Source organism: Priapulus caudatus, unplaced genomic scaffold, assembly GCF_000485595.1.
Source record: "Priapulus caudatus unplaced genomic scaffold, Priapulus_caudatus-5.0.1 Scaffold1401, whole genome shotgun sequence".
NCBI lineage: Eukaryota > Metazoa > Priapulida > Priapulimorpha > Priapulimorphida > Priapulidae > Priapulus > Priapulus caudatus.
In genome coordinates, this window is record NW_014578462.1 from 24,298 (window position 1) to 34,874 (window position 10,577).

General features: G+C 45.5%; 1 protein-coding gene across 1 annotated transcript in view; it reads right to left on the minus strand.

Annotated features, from left to right (window-relative positions):
* Nucleotides 1-10,577, minus strand: part of LOC106816516 (acetyl-CoA carboxylase-like) — a gene marked incomplete at its 5' end in the record, with an annotated part of 52,127 nt that overhangs the window by 914 nt on the left and 40,636 nt on the right. Inside the window, 11 exon segments of the mRNA XM_014821143.1 lie at nucleotides 655-788; nucleotides 1,498-1,668; nucleotides 2,190-2,329; nucleotides 3,063-3,190; nucleotides 3,722-3,899; nucleotides 4,510-4,645; nucleotides 5,345-5,441; nucleotides 6,084-6,298; nucleotides 6,808-6,951; nucleotides 8,545-8,655; nucleotides 10,240-10,337. Coding sequence (XP_014676629.1) covers nucleotides 655-788; nucleotides 1,498-1,668; nucleotides 2,190-2,329; nucleotides 3,063-3,190; nucleotides 3,722-3,899; nucleotides 4,510-4,645; nucleotides 5,345-5,441; nucleotides 6,084-6,298; nucleotides 6,808-6,951; nucleotides 8,545-8,655; nucleotides 10,240-10,337 — 1,552 coding nt within the window.

Below are 10,577 nucleotides of genomic sequence, written 5' to 3' on the forward strand. Positions count from 1 at the left end.
GGGCACTAGCATCAATATGCAGTACCACCAGGGGGCACTAGCATCAATATGCAGTACCACCAGGGGGCACTAGCATCAAGATACATGACCACCAGGGGCACTAGCATCAAGAGACATGACCACCAGGGGCACTAGCATCAAGATACATGACCACCAGGGGCACTAGCATCAAGAGACATGACCACCAGGGGCACTAGCATCAAGAGACATGACCACCAGGGGGCACTAGCATCAAGAGACATGACCACCAGGGGGCACTAGCATCAATATTCATCGTAAACTTTATAGCTTTATGGGATCTAATAGCAAGCTCGTAGCATCTACACACGGGGGTGATGCAGGTACAGACTGTGCTTCGTAGCGCCAGTACAGGCTTCACAGATGTAATATTCAATTTTCAAATGTTCATTTTTGCTTGCCTGGGTACAAAGCTATTGTAGAAAATAGTTCAAGAAACGACAATTTGGCGGCCATTTTGTTTATGCAAATTAGATGGCCAAAAACTCAAAATTTCGCTTAGGAACCGTGCTTATCGGATTCAGCATACTCGAATTATGTTAAAAAGTCTGGTTCCCAACTTTTACCCCAAAATGCCCCTAACATTAACATTTTTCAGAAATCCCACTAGTCTATATAAGCACACGCTATACTCACTGACGAATGTTCTTTATGGCTGCATCTCTCTGCAACGCGCGAATGTTTTCCATGACCAGCGAGACGGATGGTTCAACCTCTAACTGCTCTCTCAACCACTCCACGACCGACTGGTTGTCGTCCCACAGATATCCCTGCACAGCAAACATCGTTACATTATCCAGCAGTGATGATGTTATATTATTATTGTATTATAAATTAATTATATAAATTAAATATATGTTATTATTATATATGTTATCATCCAGCAGTGATGCTAGTGTGTGTCTACGATAAAGCTAACGCACTCAGTATTGAAGTTACTAATGCTAATCTTATGTTTGAAACTTTGAACAGATTTATTATTGATAATTTCTTGTTTAAATAATATCATCTCTTTCTGTTTCCTCAACACATAGGTCTCCCTCTCTCCTCCACTTGTCCTCTTTTTTCTCCTTCTCTCTTTTCTACCCATTACCTCTCTCACATACACACTCCCTCTCTTCCTTCTCCCTCTCTCTCTCTCTCTCTCTCCTATCCTCTATCATCTCCTCCACCACTGCTAGACATCGGCGGTGACAGTGTTGACAAGTACGTTGACAGCTCCCTTGGCCTCTATGACCCAGTGACATAACAATGACTCCACCTGTCTGTCTCTCCCCCTCTCTTCCTCTCCTCCTATCTCTTCCACTCCCCCTCTCCCCCTGTATCTTCCTCTCCCCCTATCTCTTCCTCTCCACCTCTCTTCCTCTCCACCTGTCTCTCCTCTCCCCCTCTCTTCCTCTCCCCCTGTCTCTCCTCTCCTCTACCACCTCTCCACTTCTCTCAAATCTCACACACAAACGCGGCGGCGCGCACACGTACGTTGACGGCTCCCTTTGCCTCGATGAACCAACGACGCATCATGGACTCCACCTGTCCATCGGTGAGGTCCGCGTTCGTGTGCCAAATCTTCTGCTTCACCTGGTTCTCCAGCAGGCGGCGCCGCAGTCGCCAGTAGAAGAATCGGCGTGACGTGCGCCATGAAATGATGTCCTGCGCGTGAGAACAGACAAACTTGTATAGGGTGGTCCCGGTTAGGGATTAGAGTGCAGTTTCTACGAGGTTAGCACTAAATGGTGCGGTTTCTCCTTGGGTTAGTGCATTGGGTTGTTTTCCCCTAGGTTGGCAGTATCGGGTGTGGTATATGACTATCATAGCTGCATTTTCAAACCATAGACAAGTTAATTTTTGCTCTATTTTACTCATGTATCTACTCGATATTGAAAATTGACAGAGAAAGAGAGAGGGAGAAGGAGAGAAAGAGAGAGGGAAAGGGAGAGAAAGAGAGAGGGAGAGAGAGAAAGAGAGAGAGAGACAGAAAGAGAGGATGAGGGTGTGGAGAGGGGGAGAGATAGCCAGAGGGAGAGGGCTATAGAGAGAGACAGACAGACAGAGACATAGAACGAGGGGAAGGGAAGGGGGAGGAGGCAGGAGAAGACAATGGAGGGAAGGAGGGCAGGAGAAAAAGAGAGCAAAATAGACGGAGAGAGACAGAGTACAGTGCTGATGAATACCGTGATGACATTCTTATCTCTCATCCGGCCGGCCGTGTCGTGCAGGTCCGCAAACATGACCGCCACCTGGTGGTACATGTGCATCAGTTTCTGCTGCCGCTCCTGCATCTGAATCTCAATGTGGTGTCTCACATCTGCACCTGTCCGAAGGAAAGCCCACAAAATAATTACGCACACAGGGTGCAAAATTAACGCGAGTCCGAAGTCAAATACTCCCTGAATTACTATCAGACTCCCTGATTTGACATATGCAGGAGTCCGTGTGGCTCCCTGAAAATTCTGCTATACTAACTAGTTCGTTCCAGAGCACGGCCTCGCGAAATTACCATATTTTTTTATAGCAAATGACCCAGGAAAATTTGGCAGACTTGTCTTTTTTGTTAATATCTGTGGTACTACTTGTATACTGCGGACTCTCTCGTTTTGCTGAGGACTCCCTCTTTTTGCTGGTAGGGACTGTGAGTCTGTTGGACTCGCTTGTTCAAAAGTTAATTTCTACCCCTGCACACATGAAAATGCCATGTTCACACCACCTCGATGTGGCCACTGTCAGACGCCGACAAAGAATCGAATGGAGAACAAAACGTAGAAAAGTGTCGACAACAAACTTGGCCAACTTCATTAATAAAAAGTTGAATTCATTATTAAAAAAATATTAATTGGTTATAATTAAAATTAATTATTAATTAGTAATATAAAGTCGTTAATAATTTTTTTTTATTCAATAATTAGTCATTAATCAATACTGTTGACACGGCTACATTGGTTAATAAACGATCGTGTTATTATGTTAGTCAGTACATTTAGCATTGACAGTGCCTGCTTACATACAGCGTCTATTTCACATGGTGGGGGATAGATGGCGCCACTTACTGAGATCGGGTGAGGCCAGCTGACGTTTGAGCTGCACACACAGGGGATCGATTCTGTTGATCGTTTTGATGAGATCCTTCGTGCGATATTTAATTTCCACAGTGCCCTCCGGTTCCAGCACCCCTCCCCTGTAACAGATCGCACCCTGACGTGTAGCATGGTGGCTGCCAAACCTGCCTCAATAACTCACACTCACAGGTACACAATAACTCACGCTATCTTACAGCAACTCACGCTTTCTCACAACAACTCACACTGCACTCTCACACAATAACTTACGCTCTACCACAATAAGTTACACTCAACAACAATAACTCACACTCACAGGTACACAATAACTCACGCTATCTTACAGCAACTCACGCTTTCTCACAACAACTCACACTGCACTCTGACACAATAACTCGCTTTCACTACCTCTCGCTCTATCCCCCCCCCACACACACACTATCTCTCTCTCTCTCTCTCTCTCTCTCTCTCTCTCTCTCTCTCTCTCTCTCTCACCCTCCCCCTTCTCTCCTCTCTCTTCTCTCGCCCTCCCCTCCTTCTCTCTCTCTCACGTTCCCCTCTCCCCCTCTCTCTCTCTCTCTCGCTCTCCCTCCTCTCTCTCTCTCTCTCTGTCCCTCCCCCTCCCTCCTGCTCCCCTCTCTCTCTCTCACCTGCTCTCAGGATCAGCGTACATCTCCATGTAGCGGCTGTTGATGGACGGATCGACGACGACCCACGCTCCGCCACGCAGCTCCGCGTTCGGCGGGATGTAGATGCTGATTGGCTGTCGGTAGGCGACGAGGGCGTCGACGATGTACGAGCCAAACTTCAGCACCTGGTCGAACATGTCTGCAACGAGAGGGCGCCACTGATGATAGCGTCAACGTGATCGCATGAATCATGCCGGCAATTGTTTCTCGAACGAAAAAAAAACTATTAAAATGCAGTTGTAGTTTTATGTCATTGTAAATAGTGCCCGCGATTATTTTTTTTAGCAAAATATAAACTATTAAAACACGGCTGTCGGATTGTTTGCTATGGGGAGTAGTGTCCGGCATGCAAGTTGGCAGTATAATGCAACAATTTAACCATGTCGAGTCAACAAAACCAGAACTGCATTTTTATAGTTTCTATTCTATATATATTTATATATTATTATCTATTTATGATATTTATTTTATCTATTCTATATTTAGTTTTTATTACCTTATATTCTAATATATAGTATTTTATTATTTCATTTAGTTTCATCTTCTAAAAAACGCAAAATAGTCACATTAACTCGGACGATGGCAGACACATGCGCGGAAGTGAGATAGCTGATATTATTCCAGTGCCGAACCCAACCACGTCTGCGAACATGAGCTGATTCGCGAATAAAAACTCTCCCAGTACGAGTTTCCTGACGCTTACAGGCGCCACTTGTTTTCGCTCAAAACACCCGTTGTCATTGTCGTACCTTTCATGCCGCCAGAGAAACCGCGCCAGTTCGCGAAGATCATTAGCGGTAAAGTCTCCTTGCCAAAGTCCTGTATGGCCTGCGACGTCTTATAGGCGGAGTCTGGGAACCACACCTGCCCAGCCTGCGGTATCAGCTGAAGCAGCACATTGCCAATCAGTGACGAGTGATGCACGAACAATGATCTACCTACTGATGAGTGACACAAGGCTGGAACTAACTACATGCTACATTGGAACTAACTACATGCTAGCTATGACTGCTATTCTGAGTCATTCCTGTCTTTACTATCTAGTCTAAACACGTAAAATTATGTCTAACTACTGGTGAGTGACACAATGCTGGAACTAACTACATGCTATGACTGCCACTGAGTCATTCTTGACTCTACTATCTAGTCTACATGCATGAAATGATTTAACTACTGATGAGTGACACAATGCTGGAGCTAACTACATGCTATGACTGCCACTCCGAGTCGGAGTCATTACTGACTCTACTATCTACTCTGAGTACTATGCATGACAACCCTGCTGTTTCGAGTCGTTACTGGCAATCACTGCAACTGTGGTACAACAGTATCATCTGTATGTAGTAATACTGGATGCAGGCGCAGATTTTGCTTCTACGGAAAAATCCTATGATAGTACTACACATTCGCGGTGCGGGTTACTACAGAAACATCTTATAACAACAATACATGCTAACGCTGAAAACTACTACGGGAACATCCCCAGACACTATTACATCCACACTGGGCATGTTGCTATGGCAACATCCCGAGGCAGTGCTAGGCAACGGTTGCGCGACAACGCGGGAGGATGCTGTGTCTCACCCGAGCCTCGGAGTCATCGTTGGCGGGGTCGGCCGGGACCTCCACCTCGACAGTGCGTGTCTCAACGCTGATGACACCGACAGGGATGCCTCCCAACCTGCAGGAGATGAAGCCATGCACACGCTCACATCAGTCCACGTTGCCACGGGGACGACAACAAGCCTCAAGCTTCTAGCAGCTTGTTATGATGAATACGAATGAACTTATCCTTAATTTCGCAACAGATAAAAACATCCGTTAACTCGACCTTCATTAAACGATAACTCGACCGCATTCCAAAAATTTACGCAGATAACATCAGGAGTCTATCAATATTGATATTGATATTGATATTGATATTGATATTGATATTGATATTGATAGACTCCTGATAACATGGCAAGAGTCTATCATAAGTTACACCATTCCACCATCAATTTAAACCTCTCGAGGATTTACTCATGCTACATACCAATCTTTACTGTTGCAATATCATAACAATAAGAATAAGCAACGTTCTCTTATTATTGACAGCAGGTTCACCGTATATATATATGAAGGAAAAGGAGTAAAGAAAGTGAGTATGTAGACTGCACGCACGCACGCACGCACGCACGCACGCACGCACGCACGCACGCACGCACGCACGCACGCACACACGCACACATGCACACACACACACGCACAGTCTCGACCAAAGTCAATGTGGCACATGTGTATTCAGACGATATCAGTCCACAAGACTGCGCCATGCACGTACTTTGCGCGCCCGACGACGACCGTCTGACCCCACTTCTCCATGATCTCCATCCAGCTTCCCTCGTCAAAGAATCCGCTCTCCCACACGTTGGTGAGCGGGTCGATGCGGCCGGCGAGCATGTGCCGCGGGTCGTACGCTGACTTGGGCGGGTAGAACTGTATCTCACGATCGACGGGGTCGAGAGACTTGACGATCGGGAGGCCAGACGTCATGTTCTTACGAAGGAAATATCAAATGCTCGCGTAAGGATGTTGTATAAGTATAAGTGCAGGTATAGTAGGTTCCGTCATCATTATTCCTATTGTTAGTCCCGGTCCTAACCTTTTATCCCAAAACCAATGTAAACTAAACTAATGGCGAAGCTTTGTTACGACAACAAGCATCCGTGATTCCATCGATAGTTTTCATGATATTATTATTATTATTATTAAATCTTTATTGCAGGTAATTCAGATACAAATACATGTACCTGAGTGATGACAGTTTTTTTCATGGAGAAAAAATCTGATAAACGCAATAGCGTTGAGTAGTTAAAATGATAAAATTTCTGAGTGATACAGTACAAAAGAATGCTATACAACATGAAGAAAAAATATATACACAAAAAACTTCAGCATATTCTGTACTAGTAAAGTGAGAGTAGTTAAAATGATGTTTTTCTGAGTGATACAGTAGAAAACAACATAAATGTCGTCCAACATGGACACCGGTCGGCAACAGCTACCTTTGGCATGTAGGACAGCCAGCGTAACATGAGATGTATGCCGTCCATGTCGTTACGCACAACCGCGTGCGACACACCATTGTTGTGCATGATCTGTACTCCACCCAGCTGGTTGTTGGATGTGTAGACCTCACGTCCCAGCAGCTAACGAGACAAACGAGCAACGCTAATTATAACTGAATATAATATCAGTATAAAGTAGCTTCTATAATTATAATTTAATTTATATAATTATATAATTATACATATATAAATATATAATATATATATAAATACTATATTATAATATAATATAATATAATATAAATAATATATTATAATATAATATAATTAAGAAAAGTCTTGTTTCTTGGTTGAGTACACATACTCATGTACTCATCTGTTATTACTACAGCAAGCATTATAGAAAATGCCACTTGACATTTTTCAATGTGACGGGTGTAAAAATGAGTAACGGACTTGAAAGTCACCTTTGCGAACACGTAAATAGGGGACAAGATGTTTTAAATAATAATGTACGAATAATGTATTTGCGTCATTGGTGACCCGTCAACCCGTGAACTTAAATGGTTAATACTCATTAAGACATTTATTAACTTTAGAAAAGTGCAAAATCGCTGCCACGGAGAGACACTGCAAAGCAGGTGTACAACAGTAAAGGGTGCAGTTACATTAGTTCCTTAGTGTTACATCACACGCACGCACGCACGCACGCACGCACACCGTGACACACACACACACACACACACACACACACACACACACACGCATACGCCCCGCCCCCCCGCACAGCACACACAGCACAGAGCACACACACGGCACGGGCACGCACGGGCTCAGCGACGCAACGCACGCATTGCAGCAGCTACCGCCAGCCAACACGGCACACACACACACACACAACACAGCACACACACACACACTCGGCACACACACACAGACACGGCACACACACACAACACACAGGGACAACGGGCCGCGGCACACACACCCAGCGACACACACACACACACACACACAGCACACAGCACAGCACACACACACACAAAGCAGCACACACAGGCACTACACACACTGACGCACACAGCACTACAACACACACCACCGGCAGCACCACACGCACACACGACGCACACAGCACGACACACACCACACCAGGGCACAACACACACGACGCCGCACACACACGCAGGCAGGCACACACAAACCCGAGTCGCACGACACACACACAAGCACAGCGCACACACACACAAACACACACACACAACACGCAACACACAAGGCAACAGCATCAGCCTCACACGGCACACGACACAGCACACACAACGACACAACCACGCACACGCCACACACGGACGCAGCACACACGCACACACACGCACACACTCACAACCACAGCGCACACAACACACACACAGGCACACATCACACACACAACACGCACAGTCGCCGCCCCCTAGCAGCACGACACACGCACACACATCACGCCCCCTGCCCCACCACACGACACAGCACACGACACACAGCACACACACACTTCAGCAGCACAGCACGCCAGCCCGCCCGCGGCCCCAACAAAAACCCAAAAAAACACACCACACACACGCACACACACACGGCAACACACAGCACGCCCGCCCCCCCACACACACATGCACACACACACGTATAGAATAGTGCCTGTCACGTGATTATGACCAGATGGACTAGTAAGACATGCTCTCTTGTTTACGCTACCTTGTTGAGCGCGATGGCGCCGGTGAGAATGATATGCGAGTTCTCGACATGGATCACACGCTGGCCAAGACGCACGATGTAAGCTCCTATACCGATCGTTCGACACGTAACCTGTAACATGGCCATGCAATGAAATCTCAACACCATGTAACCTGTAACATGGCCATGCAATGAAATCTCAACACCATGTAACCTGTAACATGGCCATGCAATGAAATCTCAACACCATGTAACCTGTAACATGAGCATGCAACAATAGCTCACTGTCATGTAATCTGCAACATGAGCATGCAACAATAGCTCACTGTCATGTACTATGTAGCTCAATGTCATGTAACCTGTAACATGAGCATGCAACGATAGCTCACTGTCACGTATCTATGATAGCTCAATGCTATGTCACCTGTAACATGAGCATGCAACGATAACTCACTGTCATGTAACTATGATAGCTCAATGCTATGTAACCTGTAACATGAGCATGCAACGATAACTCACTGTCACGTAACTATGATAGCTCAATGCTATGTAACCTGGTAAAGCATGAAGCATGCAACATAGCTGCACTGTCATGTAACTATGATAGCTCAATGCTATGTAACCTGTAACATGAGCACGCAACAATAGCTCAATGTCATGTAATCTGCAACATGAGCATGCAACAATAGCTCACTGTCATGTAATCTGCAACATGAGCATGCAACAATAGCTCACTGTCATGTAACTATGATAGCTCAATGTCATGTAACCTGTAACATGAGCATGCAACGATAGCTCACTGTCACGTAACTATGATAGCTCAATGCTATGTAACCTGTAACATGAGCATGCAACGATAGCTCAATGCTATGTAACCTGTAACATGAGCACGCAACGATAGCTCACTGTCATGTAACTATGATAGCTCAATGCTATGTACCTGTAACATGAGCACGCAACGATAGCTCACTGTCATGTAACTATGATAGCTCAATGCTATGTAACCTGTAACATGAGCACGCAACGATAGGCTCACTGTCATGTAACTATGATAGCTCAATGCTATGTAATCTGCAACATGAGCATGCAACAATAGGCTCAACATCAAATGTAACGCTGTACATGAGGCATGCAAAGCGACAGTCAACAATCATGTAACTGTAACAAGCATGAGGCTGCAAAGCGATAGCGCACTGTCATGTAACTATGATACTCAATGTTATGTAAGCCTGTAACATGAGCAGCGCAAGCGATAGCTCACTGTATGTTAACTATGATAGCTCAATGCTAAATGTAATCTGGGCAGACATGAGGCATGGCAAGCCAATAGCTCAACATCATGTAACCTGTAACATGAGCATGCAACGACAGCTCAACATCATGTAACCTGTAACATGAGCATGCAACGATAGCTCACTGTCATGTAACTATGATAGCTCAATGTTATGTAACCTGTAACATGAGCACGCAACGATAGCTCACTGTCATGTAACTATGATAGCTCAATGCTATGTAATCTGCAACATGAGCATGCAACAATAGCTCAACATCATGTAACCTGTAACATGAGCATGCAAGCGATAACAGGCCTCAACATCATGTAACCTGTAACATGAGGCAATGCAACGACGAGCTCAACAGCGGCACAGCTCAACACCATGTAACCTGTAACATGAGCATACAACGAACGTTGGGTCTGACATAAAGTCTACTTGCCAAGCTCATGGTGATGATTTCTTCGTACGCTCGTGACGTCTCGCCAGCTATCACGCCTGAGCCCTGTAGATTCTCCACGCCCAGACCATCCTCCTTACCTACAAAGCAGCAGAGCAGAGCTTAGCTGCTGATTCTACTAGCGGTGATACACTAAAGCTGGGTTTACACTACCGACTTTACATTGGTGAATTGGCGAGTTGAACCAATTTCGTAATTCGACAACTCCGCTCTCTCTCGCTCTCTCTCTCTCTCTCTCTCTCTCGCTCGCTCTCTCTCTCTCTCTCTCTCTCTCTCTCTCGCTCGCTCTCTCTCTCTCTCTCTCTCTCTCTCTCTCTCGC